This window comes from Brienomyrus brachyistius, chromosome 4, assembly GCF_023856365.1.
Source record: "Brienomyrus brachyistius isolate T26 chromosome 4, BBRACH_0.4, whole genome shotgun sequence".
Lineage (NCBI taxonomy): Eukaryota > Metazoa > Chordata > Actinopteri > Osteoglossiformes > Mormyridae > Brienomyrus > Brienomyrus brachyistius.
Window position 1 is genome coordinate 22,218,145 of NC_064536.1, and position 26,333 is coordinate 22,244,477.

Genomic DNA, 26,333 nt, shown 5'->3' on the forward strand with positions numbered 1-26,333 from the left:
GCATAGCTAACTACTATATTAAAACAGTAGCATAGCTATAGCTTAGCTACTTTAAATCATAAGTAGCTTGAAAAGTTCCCATTTAAAAGTAGCTCCCTCAACACTGGTAGTTATTCACTTCAACCATGTTAGATTCAACAACTTGCAGTTACCTCCTCTTGTTTATGATGTTATTCCTCATCCAGCCCTGAACGCAGGTCCTCCAACTTCCAAGGAAAATTTGGGGGTTGGTGGCAGGATTGGCACTTCTGCTCCTGAGAAACTTCTCACCATCTCACCATTCAGACTAGTGTGGTGCTGAGGTATCGCACAGCTGCACTTGGGTTCTCATCCCTGAGGTGGTTTGTCATGTTGGGGGTGCGGCAACATGCTCTATCTATCCATCTTTAGATTGATACCCTACAAATATACATGTTTGCTGGGTGTGACTCATATGCAGAGCTTGGGGAGATAAAACCCAGATAACATGAAATCCATCATGTTTATTTCCCCAGTATCACCACACTGCTGCTCTCTGTGGGGATCGTAGGAGTGCTGCTGTTCACTGTTGTCATGGTTAGCATGATACTGAGGAAAAGATCCGGTGAGGATGGCTGCTTTCAAAACTTAATTTTTGCAATTTGACTGCTATATATAACAAACTGAAGTGAGTCAGTTTTCAGTAAATTACCATTGTTTTTCTCTTTAGAGATGGTACGGGTCAGAAACAGGAACCGAGAAAACACAGTCACCCTCAGTGTAAGTTTATCTTTGGACATCTCATTTGTGAGATGGTGCTTTGTGTCAACCTTTGCATTACAAAGAGTCTAACTGTGAATTTTCCACTGCGGTCTGGTCTGGTCCTCTGCCAGATAAGTGTAGCTTAGCAGAGCTGAATGTGTGAGAACTGCAGCACAGGAATGAGCAGATCATGCTAATAAGCATTAGCTCTCACACCACACACCATGCATGGCATCCTTTAGCAATCTTACCGCTCCATCAGACATCTTCATAGCGCTTGTCCTGCTGCTCTGAGCACTGACATGTAATTATACAGTCTTGTGTCATCTACTGTATGTTTTGGTAGTAAAATGCAGAGTGTACTGAAGAAATATACTGAAGGTGTTACAATTGAAATGTTCTGTTTGTGCGTAAAGACATGCAGTGCAGTGGAATATATGGATTGGATGATTACAGTATCCATCTACAGTACGTATCTGTAATTATAGAGTGTAAGAGTAATGGTACATGATTACAGTATCCATCTACCGTACGTATCTATAATTACAGAGTATAAGAGTAATGGCACAAGATTACAGTACCCATCTACCATACGTATCTGTAATTACAGAGTATAAGAGTAATGGTACATGATTACAATATCCATCTACCGTACGTATCTGTAATTACAGAGTATAAGAGTAATGGCACATGATTACAGTATCCATCTACCATACATATCTGTAATTACAGAGTGTAAGAGTAATGGTACATGATTACAGTATCCATCTACCATACGTATCTGTAATTACAGAGTGTAAGAGTAATGGTACATGATTACAGTATCCATCTACCGGACGTATCTGTAATTACAGAGTGTAAGAGTAATGGTACATGATTACAGTATCCATCTACCGGACGTATCTGTAATTACAGAGTGTAAGAGTAATGGTACATTGTTACAGTATCCATTTAAAGTGATTTTTCCCTCCCCAGCCCTCTGTAGACCCAGGGGATGAAGTGACATACATCTCAGTAACTGCAAAGGCCAGGAATGCGGCTCCTTCACCTACCCAGGTCATGCCATTAGGAATCATGGTAAGGGCCTGGAGACCTGAACGTAAACTGAGACTCATCCATCAGGAAAGAATATTTGTATGAAATTATAAATTTACTTGAGTTGCACAAACATTGTGGTATAAATGAAAATCCATGCATTTCATTTGGGTTTATCCAGCTTGGAAACAGTGTTGCTGCCGTCCTTAAGATAGTACAGCCTAGTAACACTGTATGTTCTCCCTTAGAGCTCAGCCGACCCAAATGTGATCTACAGTTACACGAGCACACAGAGGAAAAAGGTGATTCCCTTTCAGTCCTGGAGCCTCACACTGTTGTTGTCTTTAGCTAACAGGCATCTATGCCCCGTTTCACTCAGGATGTGAATAAATTACTGGTGCACTGATGTTCACAGACTAATGTACAGACACATTATGTTTTGAGTATGGCTGTAATGTTATACATTCATGTGCAGTATCATTTTGTATAAAGTTGAAAAGGCTAATTGTCCAGATTAAAAGTCTCTACTTTGGCAAACTCTAAGTACCAATCAAAAACAGATGTAGCTGTTTCCAAAATATGTCACTGTGCACTGTCAGTCAATCAGTGCAATGACCCACCTGCACAGCTGCAGCCCCAAAGCTGAAATGCACCTCTAGCTAAACTTAGACCTTCTGTCTGCTTCCCCAGGCTGCAGCAGATCCGCACGAGGTCGTCTACAGCGCCGTGGCTCGGAGATAGAAAGCGGCAAGACGCCTCCAGTCCCTGACAGATGGGCCCTGAAATGATGATGTTGATGGTCATTGATGTACTTAAAGAGAATATCAAAAGCTGATTCTGGTTTATATTGTAAGTTTTACTATTAATACAGGTAAATAAGACTATTCTCACATTGTCAGATATCGATATGTTTTTGGGACCTTGGTTATGAAATGCCTCTGACTGACAGTGCCAACGCTGTTACAGCAGACCCTCATGGTCCTCCGGGGTGTCCTACTGGGAATAGTAGGTCTTGGTCTCCAGGCCAGAGACTGAGATTATCTCCCAGTCTGGTCGTCTCCCCCTCATCTGACCCTCGTCCAGCATGGGGTCACTGCATTGGTCCGCCTCAGACCAGCTGTTAGCAGCTGTTTTTCTGGTGGGCCAGTTTGTCTGGCACTGTGCTGAGTGTGGCTACTATCCTGGTGAACTGGTCCCACTACTCCGTTCAGCAGCAGTGGTGGCAGCTCACGGTACTGCAGTGTTGACGAGATGGGGCATCTGGGTTTCCATGCAGCTTCCTGAGGCAGTGATGTACCTTGAAATCAAACTCCACCAGCACCTCCAGTCAACAGACCACCTGTCCTCTGGGTTGCAGAAGCTCAGGAGCCAATTGAGAAACATGTGGTCCGTCTATGACTGGAACCGCCGACTGCGCAGGGATGGAAGTTCTTACAGGCCTGCCCCATGGCTGCCGGGTTACACAGTAGTTGTGCTCCTGCCTACTTAGTGTTCAGCTACTTAGTGTTCAGCTACTTAGTGTTCAGCTACTTAGTGGTCGCCACCACTGTCACACTGGAGGACCATCACGTCAATGGCGGCTCCCAGGTAAACTAACAAGTCTGGTCCAAAAATGCAGAGGGATCAGGGATATCTGATAGCCAGACTTCTTGCATCACTGTACGTTCAGCCTGCAGGACTTGCAGCGGCCTTTTTCCTTTCATAGCCATGGGCATGGCTATCATCGAGGTCAACTGGATCTTTGTTGCCTCCCAGCCAGTCCGCACGGCCATGTCATTGCCTGGCAGCACACATGGGTGGATAAGCGTGATGTTGGACCCCTTGTCTACCAGAGATCAGCAGGGATCATCCCATCTACCATGCAGTCAAAGCACAGGCTGTAAGTCTTGCCAAACCAACCCATTCTGTGTGCAGATGCAGGAGTGGCACTGGTGTGCGTTATGGGAGGTACCACCTACCCTGCGTTTCCGGGCTGATTTTTGAGGTGAAGATGGGGTGACTGAGTGGGGCAGTTTGGGGCAATGTGTTCTGGCTTCCCACAGTGGAAAGAAGTTGTGTGGCTCCAAGGTGGATGCTCTCTTTAGCCAGAATTTCTTTGGCCTCCTATACCTGCTCCATGGCTTCTGATATTTATGGAAACTCAGGAGGAGGTTTATTCAACATTTTGGGCAGATGCGCATGTAGAACCCAATAATATAATAACTTCATAATAAAGTAATAACATGTCTTAACCAATAATGCAGTAATATGTTATTACATTAACCCTTTCCACCATATGGATTTTTCAGATTTTTTCTTTCCATTTGCTTTTAGACTTAAGGATTTATTTTTTTCTTGGAATAAATTTATGTAAATGAAAGGCTGGATTTTTCTCAATTTTTCAGTGTGACATGAAGCTGTTTCACGAAAAGGTATATTTTTTTAACCCTTTTTACAAATCCTTACAAGGGGTGCCAATAATTGTGGAGGGCGCAGTATACATTCTTGCATATGTACAAAAGGTAAGTTAAAAATGGTTGTAGGTAGAAAATATCCCTGAATCTGCTAGAGGGAGTCTGAATGCTGCTGTACTGCCTCCGAATCTGTGGCTTGGATGGCTGAGATCAGATAGGACCCGCTGTGTCTTCCTCCTACAGCGCTGTCTGTAGAGGTCCTGGACGGCCGGGATCACAGAGGATCCGCTGTGTCTTCCTCCTACTTGTCTGTAGAGGTCCTGGATTGCTGGCAGTTCAGACCTTGTGATGCATTGCGCTGATCTGGCCCCTCTCTGTAGAACTTTGCAGTCCAGAGCATTACAGATCCCATACCAGGTCATGATAGGAGAATTAAAAGAATACTTTTACTTTTTCTTTTGTTTTGTGAGCCCCTTGTGTTCCTGTGGTCGAGACTTCAGGTGAGTCACAGTGCTATGGGTCACTAACCTGCGTGGCTTATCTTTTCTCTGCCCCCCCCCCCCCCCACCCCAGGCCCAAAGGCAGACCATACCTATGAACAGATGAGGAGTGAGACATTTCAGTCAGAAATAAAATTTTATGCACAGATGGCCAGTGAGCATTTCAGTTCAAAATATCATGCTGAAATTAAATGAAAAAAAAATTTTTTGCAAACCTGAGATATGTGCATTGTCTACATTTTATTTTTGTCTTTCCATGCACAATCAAATTCTTAACATTTTATCACTCATTTTTCTTAATATGCATGTACATCTTAATTGACCTTAATTGTAATACAGTGATGACGAATGCTTAATGTTTTTCTCTGCATTACTGCCCATTTTTAAAACAATAATTAATTAATAAATAAATAAATGTTTGGGTCCCAAAGTCAGTCATCTCATTCACACCAGTACATTTCCATATAATATCCTTTTACACATAGTCATGCCAAGATTCATTAATGAACAGCATCCAGACTGATGTTATACAGTAGTAACAGTGGAAAGACTGGATGACCACCTGGAACTGCAAACATGCTAAGTGCTAAGTCAGGATAGAAATAAATGTTTAAAGTGCCTAGACAAGAAGGTAACAAGCTAATTATTTTAGCATCATCCATCATTATTCGTTCATTTATTTCCTTTATTATTTTGGCTGACTGAAGTCCAAAAAATGGGCTCCTGAAAGCCATACTGTAAGGAGCAGGAGATCATCATGGGAAATAATCAGATATAGATCAGTAGTGGTGGTGCTGGTGGTGTGGAAGCGACTCCCTCTCCATCCTGGAGATGGTCAGACCCTTGACCTTGTAATACATTTGCAAGAAATGCTGAAGTTGAGAGGCACCCTGTGGCAGAAACAGAAGCGTCAGTGGGAAGCGTGATCCCTCCACATCGCACCCATCGCAGCCTTCCTCTGTCTGCTGCCTTGTTAGTTGTTAATCCCAAACCGGATTAGTTAATCACTCCTCTCACGAGTGAGACTGCTGCCCGTAAGGAGGAGCGACTGCCTTACGCCAGGGTACACGCTCCACCCGACCGTCACATCAGACATCACTGACTGCTCACACACGCGGAGCAGCACATGCGTCACTGCTGAGGTAGAGGTGGTAGAGGCGCAGTACTCACCATGTAAAGCGCCGAATCTACTCCGTACACGTCCATGGTTCTTGGAGCCAGAAGCTTCATATTCAAGTTGGCCACCACCCTTACACCTGTACCAGGAAAAGAGAGGCTATTTCTCTGCCCCTATTCTGTACTGAGCGCTGGTGGAGTTGTGTGCATTTCCCACATGACAACAGGAAAACCTCTCCACACAATCACACACAGCAATCTCTACACACAGAGCGGAGCGGGGATTCAAAACCCCCCCAGTTCTGGAGTGACAATAAGTAACGTTGTTTGTATTATTTAAACACAAACCTTTAGTGTAGTGTAATAGGAATTATTACAGCTTACCTGGAGTTGGACTTGTGACACTTGTCATCGAATAAGGCGAAGTTGGACGTGTGCGACTTGCCGCCGAAGGAGACGGAGTTGGACGTGTGCGACTTGCCATCGGTGGAGTTGAAAATGTGTCAGCTGTATTTGAAGATGAAAGAAATGGAATCGTGTCAGAGATTTCAGTGTATTTGAAGAACTGAACTATTCAACATGCTGCATTTCTAATCCAACCCAAAACAAAATGTTGAAAAGCTTTCAATAACAAAGGAAATTAAAAGAAATATTCATGAATCTCAATGAAAAATTCAGAATGCTGCCGTAATTATTACAGCAGACTTTACTGTTTTCTTGTATATACAGTAGTTTACATGTAATGAGTTTTAAACTACAATATTGCTATTAAAGGCATGTACATTAGCTTTCAATCTCATGAATGTACAGTCATTCTGTCTGCTTTCATTTATTCCAGCTGGTCCTCTAGCCCTGTTTGAATAAATGGATTGGGGCTCTCTAATATACTTTGCTACTGGTATTTGGGAGCACAGTAACAGGTGCTTCAGGTTTGATTTTCCTCCGATAAAAAGACTAGCCGGGCAGTCATGATTTTGTTTTTTATTAAACTTGTTCACTCTTAAGTTTGCCGCTCCCCAAACTCTGAAAAAAAATTTGAAAAATAGTGAAAAATAATGAAAAATATAGACATTGTGCTGACCATCCCATACAAATTTTTGCAAATGTAATATTTAAACATAAATCTAATACAATGTAACAGAAATTATTACAACTTACCAGAAGGCAGAGGTGGAGTCGGTCTATTTGTAGTAGAAGGAGGCACAGGTGGAGTCGGTCTATATGTAGTAGAAGTAGGCAAAGGTGTAGGCGTTCCATCTGTAGTAAAATGAGGCAGAGGTGGAGTCGTTCCCTCTGTAGTTGAAGGAGGCAGAGGTGGAGTCATTTCATCTGTAGTTGAAGGAGGCAGAGGGGGAGTCGTTTCATCTGTAGTTGAAGGAGGCAGAGATGGAGTCGTTCTATCTGTAGATGAAGGAGGCAGAGATGGAGTCGTTCTATCTGTAGATGAAGGAGGCAGAGATGGAGTCGTTCTACCTGTAGATGAAAGAGGCAGAGGTGGAGTTATTCTATCTGTAGTTGAAAGGAGCAAAGGTTGAGTTGCGCCATGTGCAGTTGATGGAGTCCAAGGAGCTGTGAATGAGCCAGGGGATTCAGCTGTACACATGCAAACAGCATGAATGTGTCGGTCTCTGTCTGCTAGAGCAGACTTTCCCAACCCAGTCCTTGGAGAACCCCAGACAGTTCATGTTATTGCATACTCTAAGCTCCCAGTACACCTGTGCCAGGAATTCGGTGTTCCAGATTGGCTGGGAGCTGGGATGGAGCAAAAATGTGGACTATCTGGGGTTCCCCGAGGGCTGGGTTGGGCAACACTGCGCTAGAGAGTATTTCTGGCTTAAGTAAGGTTTATTTAATCTAAACATAATTAGTGTGAGAGTTATTTGAAGTCAGAGGACAGAGCATTTTCAGCCATGAGGATCCGATGTAAGGAGATTTAGGGTGGCCAGGCGTTCATAGTGGCACATCATTGGACTGCTATAACAAGCTGATCGCAGCATAACCCTAACATCACCATGCAATGGAATTTTAAAGACATAAAACTACAATTTAGCTTTTTTGACGATCGAACTGCATCAAAATATCTGTCATGCAGTGTCATGAATTCATAAGTTAGTGGATAGAATGTGTTAAGCCTGTTTAGATGTTCATGCAGTCATAAAATTCTAGAAAATATTTCATGCATTCCATTGAAAGAGACTTTCCAGTTTAGGGTACTATTTTTCAACCATGAACACAGAACAACACCCATATTGGTATATTTCCCAGTAATAAAAGAAAACGGCAACAAAAAAAAGAGCAAAAATGTAAAAAAAAAATCATAACTCATAGCTCAACATATGATGTAAAATAGTTCAACAAGTGATGTAAAATAAGCAGCACAGTCTGCCTAAGAAGTGGACTGAGAACCACAGAAGTAAAGCTGCCCCACAGTCAATTTTTCAACAGCAATTGTGAGTCATACAATGTCTCAGGACTATTCATTAGTCCGTCACAGAGGAGCAATGTGTTCTCTTTCTTCCCCGTCCCCTAAGACATAATTTACCTGCTGTGAGCTGTCCTCTCACCACCACCAGAAGAAGTGCGAACACTGTGATCACAGAGAAGCTGTCCATCTTGACGCCTGACAGTCAGTTCCACAGTGAACCGCGATGAAGCCAAAACTGTCCATTTATCCCGTCCACCCACTCTTGGTGGGAGGGGCTTTGATGTGCTGCTTCTCAGTACCACTTGGCCAGATCCATTGAGGGAAGACATTCTTGATATTATCAAGGATGAGACAGTTAGATGACATTTACCTGAGAAGAGATTCCTTCACATCCTCCTTCCTCTGACTGGGTAGCACCAGAAAGGATACCCTCACCTGCCCAAGGAAGCAGACACATGACTCTTTGGGTACTAGATTAGATTAGATTAGATTAGATTAGATTTGGCATTGGAACCGACAATGACATGCAGCTTGGCAGCAAATCCGAAAGTGCAAAATAGTGTAAAGGTACTTGAAACACGTTATGCACTCCTGGTCCAAAATGGGGGGGGGGGGAGGCAACCCAAAATTGCAGAACATTAAGCTTTTGATGGACTCAGCAGCAAATAGCCAGGAAATGTCTGGGAAACTTTTGAACACCCAGATGTGTTATTTTACATTTTATATCAAACGTTTACATTTTTTCCTGATTTTTTCTTTGTGTAGAAAACTGAGTGAATTTCCCTGTTTCTCCCCCAATAGTTCACTGTAACAGTGAGCGGTGATGAGCAAATGCTGCCACTGGTCTCAGTAGGGCATTCTTTTAGGTCTTCCAAATTATCGGACAGATAATTTGTTGTTATGACCATTAAATGCTTCATATTTTGCAGTCTAGGTTCTGCCCATTTTTTTTTTCGCCCAGGGGTGTACATTCAACTTGAGAAGGTGAAGGTGAAGTCAGTGTTTCATTCTGTTTCTGTTAGTTCACAGAAAGCTTTGGGACACTTGCTTAATTCAGTAAAATATTGCAGATTTATTGATTCCACAATAAAACATCACTTTACTACTAACATTACGATTCATTTACAAGAAATATGTCACATTAGAAACAATAAGTAGTTTTATGTAAAATGTGGGGGGCGGCATGGTGGTGCAGTGGTTAGCGTTGTTACCTCACACCTCTGGGACCCGGGTTCGAGTCTCCGCCTGAGTTACATGTGTGTGGAGTTTGCATGTTCTCCCCATGTCGTCGTGGGGTTTCCTCCGGATACTCCGGTTTCCCCCCACAGTCCAAAGACAAGCTGAGGCTAACTGGACTTGCTAAATTGCCTGTAGGTGTGTATGTGAGAGTAAATGGTGTGTGAGTGTGCCTTGCGATGGGCTGACCCCCCATCCTGGATTGTTCCTTGCCTCGTGCCCATTGCTTCCGGGATAGGCTCCGGATCCCCCGCGACCCAGTAGGATAAGCGGTTTGGAAAATGGATGGATGGATGGATGGATGGGTCTTCAAAATTTTCCAAGATATCTTCTGGCTATTTGCTGTTCAGACCATTAAAAACTTAATGTCTTGCAGTTTTCGCCAGGAGTGTATAACTCTCTACCTTAGATTTAAGCAATGCAGGTATTCCTCGTTTGCCAGTACACACATTCGCATGTTGTTGGCTTAGGAGTCTCCGTATGTAGAGTCACTGGTTCAAATCCCCTGTCTGGCAGAATAATCACATGACCCTGAGCAAGGCCCTTATCTCCTTTATCTATGTCACTGCTGTGGTCGGGGGTTTATAATAATAATAACAATAATCAATACCCACGGTGAAATTATCTTTACGCCTCCCTCAAGTTGCTCTTCATAGAGTAAGTTATCCATGAAGGGCAGCCACCTGCAGCAGTGCCCAGGCAACTGGGGGTTAAGGGCCTTGCTCAAGGACCCACAGAGGTACTGAGGCTGGGTTTGAACCAGGGACCTTCTAATTACAGACACACAGACTTTGCCCACTGAGCTGCCGCAGACTGTGTGCAATGAGTGGCCTGTTTAGCAGTAGATAAGATGGTTAGATAATGTACAAAAAATAGAGGAATCCAGGAACAAGGAAGAAAATGTGGCCCTCATACTGTAACTCTTCAGAAGTTCCTCCACTTATTTGGTACTCATTCCTGTATTTAATGCCCACCTTCCCCCACCATTGCAACACACCAATAAACAGCTAGATTTTTTATCATGTTTGTTATGAAAGATATGGTGGTAATGCGGAAAGAGACAAGAGGCTCAAATAAGTTTTACCAGCCTATCCAGTTTGTATTTCCTGCTCTACAGCAATAGTGTGTCACAGACTCGAGCAGAGAAGGCACAGGGGGGCGAGGCATGGAGCAGGCAGCAGCGAAGGTGGACGACCCACTGGCGGCTCTCAGGACAGAACAGGGGTCTATTAACGGAACAGAAAACACTAGAGACACTGCAAGGTAAATGGGATAAATAAAGACTAATTACAAAAGGGTCAGAGCAACAAGGGGCGGGCAGGCAGGTAGGTAGGTAGGTTGAGTACAAATAACAGAACATCAACATTGGCATACATACATTGAACATCAATGACTCCAGGATGAACAGAACAGGAACTGAAATACAAAAGGTTAACAACGATAATACAGGACAGGTGAAAGCAATTACAGTAACAAATTGGGGAGGGTGCAGGACAACGAGCAATCAGGGTAGGATACACAAGGACTGGAACAAGAACAGGCAACAGGTGTAACTAATAATTAACTCAAGGAACTTAGAAACTAAACAGGGAAACTAAGACCTGACAAAAACAAGGAAACAGAAACTAAACACTTGGAAAATAACGGAGGCAGGTAAAACAGAACCAAGGCAAAGCAAAAAACCCAAACTGAAAAACAATCCACAAAATCACAGGAACTAGAGAACAGATACAAATGAAACACATGGAAACAAAATCTACAAAAATATAAAAACAGATGACGTGGAATTTGAACACAAAACAAAGACATACAAGTCGCCGCATGCTCAGCTAATGGAGCCATGCAGCCATCTGGGGAGCAGGGGGGAAACACACTAAAGACTGATGGGGAAGACAGGATGGCCAGCGACACCTGCTGGCCAAACGGGAAGAAGACAAAAAACTTGGACAAACGGGTGCTGACCCTGACATAGCGCCTTAATGCCCCGAATTAAAGAGTTAGGAAAGTCAGACATTATTTCTGGCCTGCCTAAGTGAGAAAATCCCTCCAGGCTGGTTGGTTGCCCCCCCTGTGATGGGGCCTTTTCTCCGACTGGACACCAGCCAGACTCCCACAGGAACTGCCCCCAGCTATCCTGACCACTGCAGCCTGATAAGCCAGTCATAACACTTGGTAAACCAATAAGTCAACTGGACCTGAAACTTTGCTCTGTTTTTAATAATGATGGCTATGAGCAGCTGGACGCTTCTTTATATCACTTTACAACACATCCATCCATATGTATTCAGGCTCCTGCTTTAGAAACCTTGATTTCTCAATATCAAACACTGTAACCAGTTAAGATTCCCTTTTAGCCAATGCATCTCGGTCTCAGTCAGGTTACTGGGGTTTTATGTACTAACTGTTAATTGAATATACATTTTTTCAACCCCAAAGCCCTGGCCAACTGCCTTTATTTATTCATTTATTTGCTTAATCTGCTCCGTATACTGTAGCCGATTGATGCAGTGAAAAAAAAATGGTTTGATTAAAGTTTTTTTCTTACTTGCTAGTTTTGGATCTAATCCACTAAAGGGGAGTGATTATTTAATAGCTGTTTAATTAAATTAATAACAAGGGTAGGCACTGTGGATGATTTTAGCTGGTGAATTAGATTTCCATTAACCAGTGTAATGTTGTAATAGACGTGGCATTTTATTTATTTATTTTTAGTATGATCATGGCAGGAAATTCACTAATGGCACAACGATCATCATTGCACCACTTTTTCGCCTTGATATCCCCATTGAACATTGCATGTTCACAGGCCCCAGTGGCCTTGGTGCTCTGCACAACTGCCTTCATTTATTTTTTCGCTTAATCTGCTTAATATGGCCGACTGCCCCACCCGTCAAAAAAAATTCTGCCTGCCAACTGAACAGTGTGCAAAGATTCTAGAGTGCGTCACTGCGCTTGTCTTCGATTGTGTGCAATCAATAATATGATTGTGTGACAGACTCCTGTGAGACATCTGTGTAGTTGTCTGTGATGCAGCAGAGAAAGTGACGTCACACGTGGAAAGAAGACCAAAGTATGACAGTAACAGTCAGTAAAGACAAAACAAGGTAAGAAGATACACAATCACCATGTAGGCTTTGTGAATCAAAAACGTTAGCTATATTGTCATAGATCCATTTCTTAACGTTACTTCAGCAAGCTACCTCTATAATGTGCCACAATATATTGTTCATTAATTTGTGGAGGCTTGTTAGTTGTAGAATAGTTAGCAATCTATTAACGTAAGATTTTAATTTACCTTAACGTAAATTTTATGACAAGATGCTCCGATATAACATTAACAAAGGTAACACTACAGTAATATATCCATCAGGACATCTCGAACACCAGTAATGTTATAGGGACAGTCGAAGTTACCAAAATATTGTGTGGGTGTTGAACTGCCTAACTACTGTAGATATGCATTTACATTCCTTTATACAGAGTTCATGTGTTTTGCCTGAACCTTGTCAATGCCCTAGATCAGCTGTAGGGCAGGCTACTGACGTAGCTAAAACATTAGGCTATTTTGTGTGACTCATAAAGTTTAAACTGACCACCTATGTAATGTTATTGCTACTTTATACTATTTTAATCAAATGCTGATGAAGAAAAGTTGCCCACATAAAGCTCTTAAACACACCTTAGATAACTGAAGGTTCATTTCATTATAGTCATCCTTCTTTTTAGCAGAGGTGGAGATTTCAGGTCCAGAGAGTACAAATCTAGTTCAAGATTTTGTTTCAACCAACCAGTTGAGCACTCTGTGACTGACTCTAATCAACTGATTGGTTGACTCCACCTTTTTATTATTGCCCCAACAGTATAAATGGGCATTTTCAGGTGAGTAGCTATTTTTTAATACACATTCCCTGATTTATGAAAGTCAGCACACTTCTCCCTCATTTGGTTTTTATGTTCTCTTATCGTTCCCATGGAAATTTTGGTTCTATGTCACCTCATATTTTTACGCCAGTTAACCAGGAAGTCATGGATTACAGCTTGAGGCTCCTATTCATTCCAATGTACAATTTACAGGGGAAACATGCTTCAGTTACTGTACATCGTGTTCACTATAATTTTCAGGGGTGCCAATAACTTTGGACCATTTGTTTTTGTTATAAATAATTATTTCTTGATGAAGGATTTGCTTTTCATTGAATACATTTATTTCAATGAAAGGTTGGACTTTTCTCATTGATTCAGTGTGAGATTAAGCTACTTCACGGAAAGGTAGATTTTTTTTTAACCCTTGTTACAGATCTTTACAAGAGGTGCTAATAATTGTGGAGGGCGCTGTACGCTTCAGAGGGTTGTGGAAACCTGTGTTCTCATTATGGTGTTTCATCCAGCAGCTAAAAAGCTCCAAACACTGCTATCAATCGCTGCAAATTCATCTTTTTCAACAACTATAAGTGACTTTAGTTTCATAGCGTTTCCAGAATTGATTTTCCTTGAACTATAATACACACACTCAAGTTGGTTTTCCTATCTAAATGGGGACCATCCATTCATTTCTATGGGAAAATCCCTAATCTCAATCACGACACCCTTAACCCCCACCCGGCCCTAACCATAACCATGAGGAACCAACCAAAATACAAGACTTTTGGCACTTTTACTTTTTTGATTGCATTCACAGATTTTTATAAAACTGACCTGAAGAAGTATCCCCAAAAGTAAGGAAGTTTCAGGTTTTACCACACTTTGGGGACATTTTGGTCCCCAAATGTGATCTATGCAAACCCCCCCCCACACACACACACTTAGACTTGATGGACTTGATACCTTTGTATGTGGTCTTTGGGAAATAAAAACACAACAATGGCATATCACTGCAATTTGCAGACATATGGAGAATACGGAAGATTCCAGTCACATGAAGTACACAACCAGTACTTGCCAGAAATTCCTGCAGCTCCTTCAGTGTGGCTGTAGGCCTCTTAGCATCCTCCCTGACCAGTTTTCGTCTTGTCTTTTCATCAATTTGGAGCAACGTCCAGTTCTCTGTAATGTCACTGCTGTCTCATATTTCCTCCACTTCCCGATGACTGTTTTCACTGTGTTTCCTGGTATATCTAAAGTCACCTGACTGATACCTTTCAACGATGAGATCCCTTTGATGTTTTGTAAGCTCTATGTGAACCATGACTTTTGCTGTAGGATGCAATTGAATAAATGTCGGGAAAATCCTACTAGGACAGCTGAGGTTGATTTGGGGTTAATCAGAGTCACTTTAATTGATGGCAACAGTGACTCAATGCTGCGATTAAATCGAAAGGTTCTTCAGTGAAGTGTTAGTGTTATGTCGGGAGCAGGTAAGTAGGCGGAGGGTAGATGAGGGGGCGTGTCACATGGGAGGATCAGACGAGTGGGTCATGATAATTAGCTCAAGGGTGTGTATCAGCTTACTGTTCTATTTTTTACACTTTTCCCCCTAACAGATTTGCTTGTTTTTCAATTGAATAGTACAGGATATAGGTCACATTAAAGGTGGGAAAAGCTCTGAAATACTTTATTGTGGTCTCATTTTTTACATCACAGAAAAGCAGCCATTTTAACTGGAGTGTGTATACTTTTAATACCCACCGTTTAAACCAGAGTGTCATCTGCTACTCCCTTTAAAATCCTTGCACCTTGATGGATTATAATGGTTGATTGGCCAGGTATTAGAAAACGCTTCTCTGCAGAGAAAATGGGTCTGCTCATGTGCGAAGCGTGCAAGCAGACCATTTACGTTTTTTGCACTGCTACGTATCCCTGTGTGTAACAAGCAGTGTACACACACTGTGCATACATGTATGTAGACACACATTACTATCTTGATAACACACACTTAAAATAACACGTACATACTGTGGCACTGACTTTAGACCAGGTTTTTGCTGGTCAATAACACAATCACTTTCTGCTGCCTCAAGACAGCAACATGCCAACAATTCACCTGACCTCATTTTAAAATAGGGCCCTAAAGCTGACTAAAAAAACATGACCTTTTATTAAACTGTTCACATACAGTTTACTACATTTTTGGGACATTAAGAAAAAAGTTTTACATTGAAGGAGAGGAGCTGCTCTCCAGCAAAATGCACTTAAGCTCCTTCTATATTTAAACCTGCTGTACTCATCTCCTATCAAAAAACTGTTTGTGAAGGTCAAAACAGGCTTTTCTGCCCCTCTTCGGTTATGCTGTGCTTGTAATAAGTGAAAAGTGAAGTAGGTAAAGTACTACAAAATTTGAAAACCAATTCCTTCTTCAGCTGGACATCAAGTTCAGGGAATAATACTATTAAAACCTGTTAGATAATATTCTGTACCATTCTGTCTTATTGCAGGAATATCTTGATTGTTGAATAGCTTTTTCTAAGGACCCAAGGCAGTGTTGGAGGTAGGGGGTGTTACTGCTGGTCTAGGTCAGGAGTGAATAGCTGGTATGAGTAAGTTCCTCTGTAAGTAATGACTATCGCATGAGTCTCTGATTTTGGTCGTGCATTGCGTTGTGATCAGTATATAAAGCAACAGTAAGGTAGGTGGAACCAAGGTAAACTTCAAAACGTTGCAAAGCCCAAAATAAAGCAAGGGTCTCCTTCTCGATCACCGAATAGTTACACTGATGAACTCCAGAGAAAAATAACACACTGGATAACACACTTCACTTCCTGGAACAAAACGGCCCTAGCACCCAGATTACTTGCATCAACCACTAGCTTAAAGGACATGGTCAAATTAGAAGTAGCCAGTACTAGCTCATTGATGGGCAGGGCCTTAACACAGTCAAAAGCATTTTGGCAGTCAGTGTCGTAAACAGAGTTAGCTGATGGACTGAGCAAAGCAGTCAATAGGCCACTACCAATGAGGAATTCTTACAAATACTTCTATAGTAACCTGCCATATTTAGGAAACAACATCACTCACAACGGCTGGCAGCCACAGGGAAAGAGGAGATGGCTGTCACCTTGGTCTGATTCAGATGCACCTAGTCCAGACCAACCTGATGTCCCAAACACGTAGCCATCACCAAATTCACAATGTTAGTGAAGCATTTTTCAGCCTTTCAAAAGCCTCCCTCAAAGGGTGAAGCAGAAACTCACCCAAGTGGCAGACCACGTGAAGTTACAGAGCAGGACTGCCGAATGCAGAGGTGCATAGTGCATAAAAGTCACCAAATCTCTGACTCGATAACCGCAGAGTTCCAAACTTCATCTGACATTAATTCCAGCATAAAAACTGTGCACCAGGAGCTTCATGGAAAGGGCTTCCATGGCCGAGGAGCTGCATGCAAGCCTCACGTCACCAAGTGCAATGCCAAGCGTGGCATGGAGTGTGTAAAGTAAGTAACCAAAGGACTCATCTCTCTAAAGTCCATTGTAAGAAAGATGTTATAAAGTGGTGAAAATGGCTATGCGTTTTGAACGGTGGGAAGACGAGATTAAACGCGGTTTACGTCGAGAAAGAGTCATTCGTGACCGATTACATCCCTTTGAAGAATATGATATTGATCTGTATACTTTTTGTTTTCGTCGAGCCGAATTACAAAAAATTACCGATCTGTTAGCTGCCGATCTACAGCATGATATGACAGAAACGCCGCCCTCAGTCCGGCTTGACAAGTATGTCTGGCACTCAGGTACTTTGCCACCGGCTCATTTCAAAGTCTTGTGGGCGACTCGATGCATGTACACAAATCCACCGTGTGTAGAGCCGTGACAGTATCACTGAATAAACACATTTACACGTATGTGCACTTTCCCCTGCTGCCTGTGTAACAAAACACAACCCGTGAGGAGTTTTTTCAGATCGCCGGTTTTCCAGATGTGTTAGGATGTGTGGATGGCACGTACTTTAAGATAAAAACACTTAGCGACCATGAAATCGATTACGTCAACAGAAAGGGCTACCGCTCTATAAACGCACAAATTGTCTGTGACGCCGACCTTATTATCAGAAACAGGCTCGTAACACGACAGTTGCATCCTCAGACAGTCTGGGCTTAGTTCAGACTTTGAAGCAGGAAGATATTCCGGAAGGTTGCTGGGAGACTCCGGATATCCCTTACGGATATGGCTAATGACACCTTATCTCAGCCCATCAGATCAGCTGCAGGAGCGCAACAATGTAGCATGTGTCAGAACAAGGAATGTGGTGGAACAGAATGAATAGGTGTCCTGAAGAAACGGTGGGCTTGTTTGCACAGAGGTGATTAGGTTTATAGTCTGTTTACATTAATGCCTACAAAAATGCTATTCAGAACACTTAATGTCTAGGTAAATAAGCCATGCCTAACCTCTATAATTTATGGTGCAAACATTTTGTCACTGACAGGTATAATAATGGAGCCAGACTGAGCTGCTGTAGTAGCAGGTGCCTGTGTTGTTCTCCACAACTTGGCCATAGCTTGGAAGGTACCTCTGGTGGGGGATGGATGTGAGGTGGATGGAGACTTAAATTAAAATGTGTTTATGGTTCAAGCCCCAGCCTCAGCAGAATAGTCACCTGTCTATGGGCCCTTGAGCAAGGACCTCATCCCCAAGGTCCAAGGGTGCTGCACGCTGGCTGATCCTGCACTGTGACCCCCAAGTCTGCGCTCACCTGTATATGTGTCGGTGTGTCTTATGGAGAGCAAGATGGAGTAGGTGAAGAAGAGCATTCCAACGTTCTTATGCAAATGGGAAACAGAGGAACACTGAATTTCAGTTATCATACCATGACATTATTAATAATCAATCACAACCCTTGCAATAGAAACATTTCAGATTTATTTGATTTCCAAGTAACGTACTATTAAGAATGAAAGATTACATTAATCTATGGCTCATAACAAAGGTAAATCCCTTGGTTTTTAGTTCTTCTTGCAATTTTTATATTTCTAAATTTAGTTTCATTTTTTCCATGTCAATTTTCTCTATTTCAGAATAAATTTTTTAAGTTTCTGCTTTAATTTCAACTTTATACAACTGACATTTAAGGGCCTCTGCATCCTCTGTCTTTGGCTATGGCTTGGATAGCCTGACACGCTTTGCTGGTGGAGGGCTGCATGCTGGCTCTGCAGGTGGAATTAGTGGCAGTGGTATGGGAATTGCAGGGGTATCTGGACATGGGTGTGGAGGTGACTGCGATACTGGAGATGGGGATGAGCAGGGAGTGGGCGCCTGCACTGCCAGCCCAGTTTCAATCCCACCTCCTACAATTCCCACAAGTGATGGGGAATCCTTCCCAACAACATAAAAAATTAAGGAGGAGTATGGCCCCACATCTGGCTTTGGGCCGCTTCCAATTGGCACTGTTTTGGGGAAGTCCTCAGCTGCCTGCATCTTGAGGTTGCTCCACTTCTTCCTAACCTCTCTGACAGAAATATTATGTGGTACCATGGTCGTAGCTTAATATGGTTCCGTTTATGATGTCATAAACTATTGACGTCATAATCGGAAGGGGCGTATTCCTTATGCTGATTGGTCAAGGGGTTATGTCCATATAAGGTATCATACGTGCTTATGCCACGTGTTGCTGATAGAAGGCCATATGGTTTGGGAGATAAGGGCTGCTGTTAAACTTTAATAGAATAAACATACATGTATTTATTAATGTGTTATTTTAAATTACGTTTTAAGGAATAATAAAACATACAGTAGGATGAACGTTAGCTAGCGCCTACACGTCCAGCGGTCCGTCAGGCCGTAGCCAAATGTTATTAGACACAAGCGTCACAGCACTTTTCGTATTTTAAAAGAAAGCACTTAAACTCATTCTATTTAACCACCATGTTAAAAGAAAGAGAGAATGTCATGAATGTCATGCAGCGCATATTAATTATATCAGCGCGTATAAAAAGAAAATGGAGTGCCCTTAAAGCTTTATTTGACAGTAATGCTAGATCCCAGCTAGCATTGGTTCGTTGGGCCGACGTCGGCTGTTGGTCGTTATGTCGATGGTCAAAAGAGGACGTCGGCACAACGTCTGGCCAACATAATGGTCTACATAATGAAAATAAGATTTTTAGATATTATTGTTTGTTAGATACACTAACTCAACTGCCTTTTAATAGGCTAATTTCCTTTCTTTCTGAATCGATGAAATACACTTGATGTCGTCCAAATTTTTGTCGGTGTAACGTCTGGCAGACGTCTCATAGACCTTTACTCTATGTCCAAGATCTAATTTATACAGATTTCTTTTCAGATCAAGATGAACTGTACAACCTATACCTCTACAGAAAAATTTTAAAGGATTCCATAACAATCCCTTTTCTTCGTTGGCTTCATGTCCTGACAGCGTCAGGTATTGACTAACTCATGGTCAGTCCCGGACATTGTCCAGACGTGCAGCCAACGTCCAGAATGTACAGTATACCACAACCATGACAGCTTCCCAGCTAACATTTAACGTTGGCCCAAATTTGGTAGAACGTCGGACATAACGTCGGCCCAACGTCATTAGCAGACGTTGGCCGGACGTGCATCTGCACATCGGGTTTACGTCAACTCAACGTCTGCAGCTAACGTCAAATGCACGTTGTCCCAACGTGCAGTAAACCAAGTAGTGATAAGCAAATGTGTGCAATTCCCTGTGGCCAACGTAAAACCAGCGTCCCACGGACATTATGGGGACCATGTGCCAACCTACTTTCAATGTCTGGGTTACGTCAACTCAACGTCTGCAGCTAATGTAAAATGCACGTTGTGCCAACTCTCAATTGCCAATTAAAGAGTTCATCATAGGTCAACATGCAAACTCTCAAAGGATTATTTAGACACTTAATTATATTGCTATTATCAAGGCGTGTCTAATAAATAAACTTGATCCTGTTGAAAGTTTTCCTCAGCTTACTGACAGACGTTCATCGCGTCTGTAACCCAGGTTACAAATATTGTAAATAATAAAATAAATAAATAGTTAGTAAATAATTAACTATAAGATAAGACATAAAACAAAGATTTGTAAAATAGTCTAATTTACAGGTGAAAACATTTACATATAAAAAAAAATGTTGTGCCCCTCCCTTCTCCTCGTGCATGCGCAGTAATGTAGTGCATAGGAGAGAGAGAGACTAACGGCAACAGGCTAAAGAAGCAGCAGAGACGCGAAGTTTGAATAATTTTGTAGTTTTCAAGGTGAATTTCGGAACTTTTCTAGTTAAAACAGTGTTGCAGATTGTTAAAACGGTAGCGACCTTAACCAGAGAAGTTTTGGCCAGGTTTTTATTCCACCCGGGCATCGAGGGATAACGACGAAAGTTCATTAGCTCGTGTGCATGTGTGAGGAGACGCGCGTGCACGAGGACATCGGACGGCGAGGTTTGCCCAAGGATTTCGCGCTTTAAGAGGCTGAGACAACGTCACAACCGGCTCGAAGGGACACGGTTTGAACTTTATTTTTCCTACTGGAAGACCATCTCACTGATATTGTGGTAGGATTGTGCAATTACCTCTCATTGATTAAATGGATGAGGACTGAACGGAACATTGAACCGAATCATATTATAAAAAACATCCTATGTAATGTCCTGTTCATTATTGAATTCTTTTGCCATGTTGTTCATATGGTTTGAGTTGAATAGTATATTTTCAGCTGTATCCTAAAAGAACACTGATTTAAAAGGTCAGTACATTCAAGAAAGGCGCTATAGTAAGAGTTGCAGACTCTTTCAGATTGAGAGTTACTGAAGGGAAGAAGGTAAATAGTTTAGTGAATCTAATTATCAACCCAAGACTAAGTATACAGACCGGTCTTAGAAAAAATAGAAACATCTAGTTGACAAAACTAATGAAAACTACGATAGTAATTACGAAAACCTATCCTAAACCTATTCTATTTGTCTTGAGTGACAAAAGTGATGATGAGATGTAAAGAGCACGTTTATGGGTACTTCCATTAACCAATATTTTACACAATGATTTAGTTTTGTACACAAACAATTTTTCTGCCAAATGAAGTTCTATAATTTTAAAGTTGATGAGAGATAACGCTGTCTTTACCCTAGAAGATACCCTTAGAAGAATTATTTTACCTGTTGAAAGTACATGTCTGGTTATTCGCTCGCCTCGTGATGAGCCTTTGCTGAGGTGAATAGTTTTGGAGATACAGTTAATTTATTAGGACAAGTTCAATATTTCACAAATCTGGAGTTGTTCATTTTTTCTATCTATTTTTGGTGCTACTAATAAAGTTAAATTTCAGTAAATTTACATTATGGTAAGCAGGCAATTTGGTTTTGAATCCTTTTCAAGGTTGGAACATTTTTTATCTAATGAAGAATTAATTTTTGCTGATGTATCATATTGGTCATTGGTGCAATTTGTAAAATCACCAATCAATTGTGAGATGAATCTTGTGTTGCACACTTTCAGTTTCACTATAAATTATAATCTAGTCTATACTTTATAAATAACTTTTGTATAACTCACGTAGAGATTGGTGCAATATTCTGTTCATCCTTTATTTAAAAATGTCATAGTTGCAAATTTTTGAAAAAAAGTTGTCATTTTGGCTGTTGAAACTGTGCCTATTTGCAGATTGTATCTCAAAATGTAGAGCTAGTCACTTACCTTATTTGTGACCTATCACAACAAAACCGGTTATAAATCGTGCTGAACTTGACAGCAATTTGTGAAATCCGAGTTAATCTGTTGCACTCTTATTTCACAATAAGCTTACAAAATGGAAATGAACGACGAGTCCATATTAACCTGGTCAATTTCTGAGCGACTTATGACCGGTTTTGTTGTGATGGGTCACATTTATAACTAAAAAAGGCGTTGATACATTATTTGGTCCTGTTGGCATCCACTATTCTAACTAGTCTTAAATTTTCCAATATTTGTTTAAATATCTGCTTCTGTCAAGTAGTTTATAATGGCTTTCATTTTGAAGTGTTCCTGAATATTAGGTTAAAATTGTTTGAATCAATGCCTAACAAGTAACTGATTTAAAATAGGTATTTTATAAATGGGCTGTGTGTTAGGTCGGAGTACAGATACTTGTTTAACACATTCCACAGTTGTGACAGGGACAAAAAAACTGATATATAACTGCATATCTTTTAAATCATTTTCTGCATAAACATGTATTGTGTAAGCAGGGTAATGTCATATTAATATTTCTTTATTAAACTGTAGCGTTCACAATGGACCATGTGTTATGTACATAGAATACAAGTATTACCTGTAGTGGAAGTACAAGAAAATTTACATAATTGGGTACAAATGTTTTAAAATTCAAGGTGATTTTATTATTTGTGATGCAATTTAATGATGTTCATTTTTCATTGTTACTGCTGAGTTGAATTATTTATCAATGTCCTGTTAACATAGCTGTTATCATAACAACTGGAATATTAAGGGTTACCTGAAATAAATTATAGGCAACAAGTTGTGACTTCAAACATTCTATATTACATGTATTTGGGTTGTTGATGTCATCCTGGGTAATGCCTGATGTTCAAGATGCTGTGTATTTCTTGATGTCAGTTTTACTTGGTACCTCGGAACTTTGTACATGTAAAAAGTTAGATTTTATGGGGATTTTAATATTTCATATCCCTTGTAAAATTTATTTTAAGACAATATAATAAATTTAATTTGGAAATTTTTAGTATGTGTGTCTTTTTGTTCCCTTTTTAGAGAATTTTGATCATTTTCTTCTTCATTATATTTAGTTTACTACACGTTGGGACAACGTGCATTTTACGTTAGCTGCAGACGTTGAGTTGACGTAAACCCGATGTGCAGATGCACGTCCGGCCAATGTCTGCTAATGACGTTGGGCCGACGTTATGTCCGACGTTCTACCAACGTTGGGTCAACGTTAAATGTTAGCTGGGACAGAGAAAGAAAATTTTAAGACGGCACCACCGGCTTTGCTGAACACTCTTTGTGAAATAGCTTTGAATGTACTGTGTGGTAACATCCCCTTAACCAAAGCATAGATTGTACAACTAAAAAAGCAAAAGAGCGGTATTAAACTACTGGCAAACAAACGGGCCTCATTAAAAAGAAAGAAGAAGGCTACTAACGAAACTGGTGGGGGTTTCATTCTACCCCTCCTAAGTGTTGCGCTACTGTTTCTCACCAGTCTTTTTCAGCGGGGCTAAGTAAATGGAGCACGCTAGGAAAATGTATCTGGTTCCTAAGGCGCGGCTTGGAAAAACTGCATAATGCCACAGCTCCTAAAGATACGATAAGGCAGACAGCCGAAAGCGAACTGGGCATTGCAATACACGGCATTTTATGAAGAACTAATGTTGCTGACCACGAGAAGGTCCGCTTGTACACAGAGGTGTACAACTGTGGCACCCAACACAGGTCTCCTGCATGTTCTCCTTGATTACCCGATCCAGAATGCAGGCCAGGGCCCCTTTGGTTATTTCCATGGCAGGGTCGGTGATGCTTCCATCCGCAACATCTTCAGATAATGACAGCGCCGCAAAATGTTCGCAGAGCTTGTCAATCGTCGGTGCCGGGGGCCGCGATGTGCCTAGGAATGCATACGGATGCACACTCACTGCATCAGACTTATGTGAAATAGATATAAGGTCAGTAGTATAACGTTCAGACATCATTTTAATAACTTTTTACCTTTTCCGCCGATTGAAGACACAAGATCCACGGCTTGATATGACCAGTCAGCTAACGTTAGCTGCCAAGCTAGACAAATTTGTTGCTCTGCCATCTTTGTTGCACGTGACCTCTGTTTGTATTCCTTGAGCTCTAGCCTTACATGTAGCAGAACGACTGTCAAGCATCCACAATAAATTGTTTACCACGAAATTACCATAACTTTGATAAACATACCTAGCGAACACACTTCTTCGGGTGACGGTATATGGCAATCTTTTGAGTAATGTTGCTGGCAAATGTTTCTCCGGCACTTTCCTATTGATATTGAGCCACAAAGTTCTATTTGAAAACCTTCGATCAGCAGCTGGCAACTTTTTGCGATAATCTAGATCCAGCAGATGAGTTGCCCTGTGGTTGAAATTCTTCTCACAGATACAGAGAACATAAATCGGTACCTAATATATAACCCAGACTTAAATGTTCTTTTTTTCATCCCAAACAACTAAGCAACGCTTGTTACAAAGACGTGCATTTTCCCATTACTTAATCTCCCCGAGTCAGAATTATTAAGAAGATCAATGAAATAAGTAAAAACATTAGAAATCTGCTCGTATTGACCTCTCTTTTTTATTATTCTCTACACTGTTTGTCCATAAACTACAAGGTGGGAATGGGGTATTATCTCTAGTGGTAGCAATGTTTGCCTAATTTAGATTTTTTAGTGGGTTAAAATAAAACTGTTATTTGCAGTTACCTATGCAGTTCTATGAATATAATCAAAACCCGAAGGGCAGGCAAGGATGTGAGAAGGCGACTGAATGAGATTATTGAGGAAATGAAAGAGCAGAAAGCAGAAGCTGGCAATGCAGTAATGAGAGGAGGGAGTGGAAAAGTTGTAGAAGAGATAAGTGACATGAGTGGAGAGGTGAGAGAAGATATGGAGAGTGGAGGGGAGGGAATGGACACTTCAAAAGAGAGTTTATAGGCTCCTCATTTTGGGACCAGAGTTTAACGTGACACTGAAAATGAAAATCTAGATGAAGAAGCAACTCCTTGTAATCAAATTAGCAGTTAGGCATTACATTTTGGAGTATCCCCTGTGGCCCTTGCAGCTCTCCTAAGCCTGTTAATAGTGTATCACCCAGATTTGCCAAATGTCGGTCGTGATATTTTAAAGTATCAAATTGAAGAAAAATGTGGTGGATTGTACTATCACTTTGGCATTCTAAATTCTTATCATTACACATTATCTTGGATTTCACAGGGAGTTGCTAATGTGCTTAGTATACTTAAGCTTCAAATAAACAAATAAGGAAGTTTCACAAAGGTGCCTGAACTTATTGTAGGGGAGACCAGGTATGGTTGTAACATGGGGAGAGTTTTAACACCCCCAATTCCACCAATCAGGGATAGGATAAGAGTCATATAATCATTTCAGTGTTTACCCACTTCCTCCCTAAACCCACATGGTGGATATCAAGGCTGGGAACAAATACATGCAGATTCTATTATTAAAAAACAGATTTTGAGGTAAGAAAGTTTTTGACCAAGACTATATTTTGTTTAGTATTTATACTATTGCAGATAAAATCATATAACTTATATTTGATTAAATTGTAGTTTCTTAGGTAAAATGTGATTCATTTATCCCTTGCTAATTTCAAGCCACTCTCCTACTACAGCTAGCTAAACAATGGCTAAGAGGAGTGGGGTGGGTTGTAACATGTCTTTAAAAAGTGTTACAACCATCCCCTTACATACAACTAAGGACAGTTTCCTGATGTTAATAATTTTACAGAATACCTAGACAATGGAAAAGAACAACTGAAAGAGGTGTGCCTGCCAGTGTTTTAAAACCAGCATCTGATGAAGTCCCAAAGAAGGGTGAGTCAGTCAGGTCAGTTGCGAAGGCACATGGGATCTGCCATGTAACACTGAGCAGATACTGCAAATCACTTCAGAAGCTGAGAGACCAGGGGTCCAGTGATCTTCCAAGTGTAGGTTACCGCAGTAGCAACAAAGTTTTCTCTGAGGTGCAGGAGAAGGTGCTGGCTGGCTATTTGACTCAGGCACCAGACCTGTATTATGGACTGACTCCACGTGAGGTAAGCATATGACAGGTTAGCCACTGGAGGCCAGAGTAGAACTGAATACTAGCGTAGGTGTCAGACAATTGGAAACATTTTTTGTGTCTATGTACTCAGGTTTTCTATTCCAAATTCTTTTAGGTCAAAAAGTTTGCATATCAACTGGCAGTAATATATAACATAAAACACACACAGCACCTGAGTCAAACTAAAAGTGGATTTGAGTTATGGTC

The 26,333-nt window shown here is 41.3% G+C and overlaps 2 protein-coding genes and 1 long non-coding RNA gene across 22 annotated transcripts in view; 1 reads left to right on the top strand and 2 right to left on the bottom strand.

The window, feature by feature from the left end:
- Positions 1-4,796, top strand: part of LOC125739832 (CMRF35-like molecule 1) — a 70,314-nt gene extending 65,518 nt beyond the window's left edge. For 15 of the 20 annotated variants that reach the window (XM_049010324.1, XM_049010318.1, XM_049010320.1 and 12 more), the window contains 5 exons: positions 495-583; positions 689-738; positions 1,696-1,797; positions 2,004-2,057; positions 2,446-4,796. In XM_049010324.1, the coding sequence (XP_048866281.1) occupies positions 495-583; positions 689-738; positions 1,696-1,797; positions 2,004-2,057; positions 2,446-2,496 (346 nt within the window). In that variant the 3' untranslated portion in view covers positions 2,497-4,796. The remainder of the gene's footprint in view (positions 1-494; positions 584-688; positions 739-1,695; positions 1,798-2,003; positions 2,058-2,445) is intronic. The other 5 variants (XM_049010334.1, XM_049010326.1, XM_049010327.1 and 2 more) reach the window with 1 other exon arrangement.
- LOC125739833 (uncharacterized) lies at positions 4,766-8,498 on the bottom strand. The gene is made up of 5 exons (XM_049010336.1): positions 8,307-8,498; positions 6,923-7,237; positions 6,149-6,271; positions 5,819-5,904; positions 4,766-5,538 (listed from the first exon to the last, which is right to left on the bottom strand). The coding sequence occupies exons 1-5, from the start codon at positions 8,374-8,376 to the stop codon at positions 5,428-5,430; spliced, it is 705 nt and encodes a 234-aa protein (XP_048866293.1). The 5' UTR covers positions 8,377-8,498; the 3' UTR covers positions 4,766-5,427.
- LOC125739835 (uncharacterized) overlaps positions 4,766-26,333 on the bottom strand; it is a 36,489-nt gene continuing 14,921 nt past the window's right edge. The window contains exon 2 of the long non-coding RNA XR_007397344.1: positions 4,766-5,210. This is a non-coding gene — a long non-coding RNA (uncharacterized LOC125739835). The remainder of the gene's footprint in view (positions 5,211-26,333) is intronic.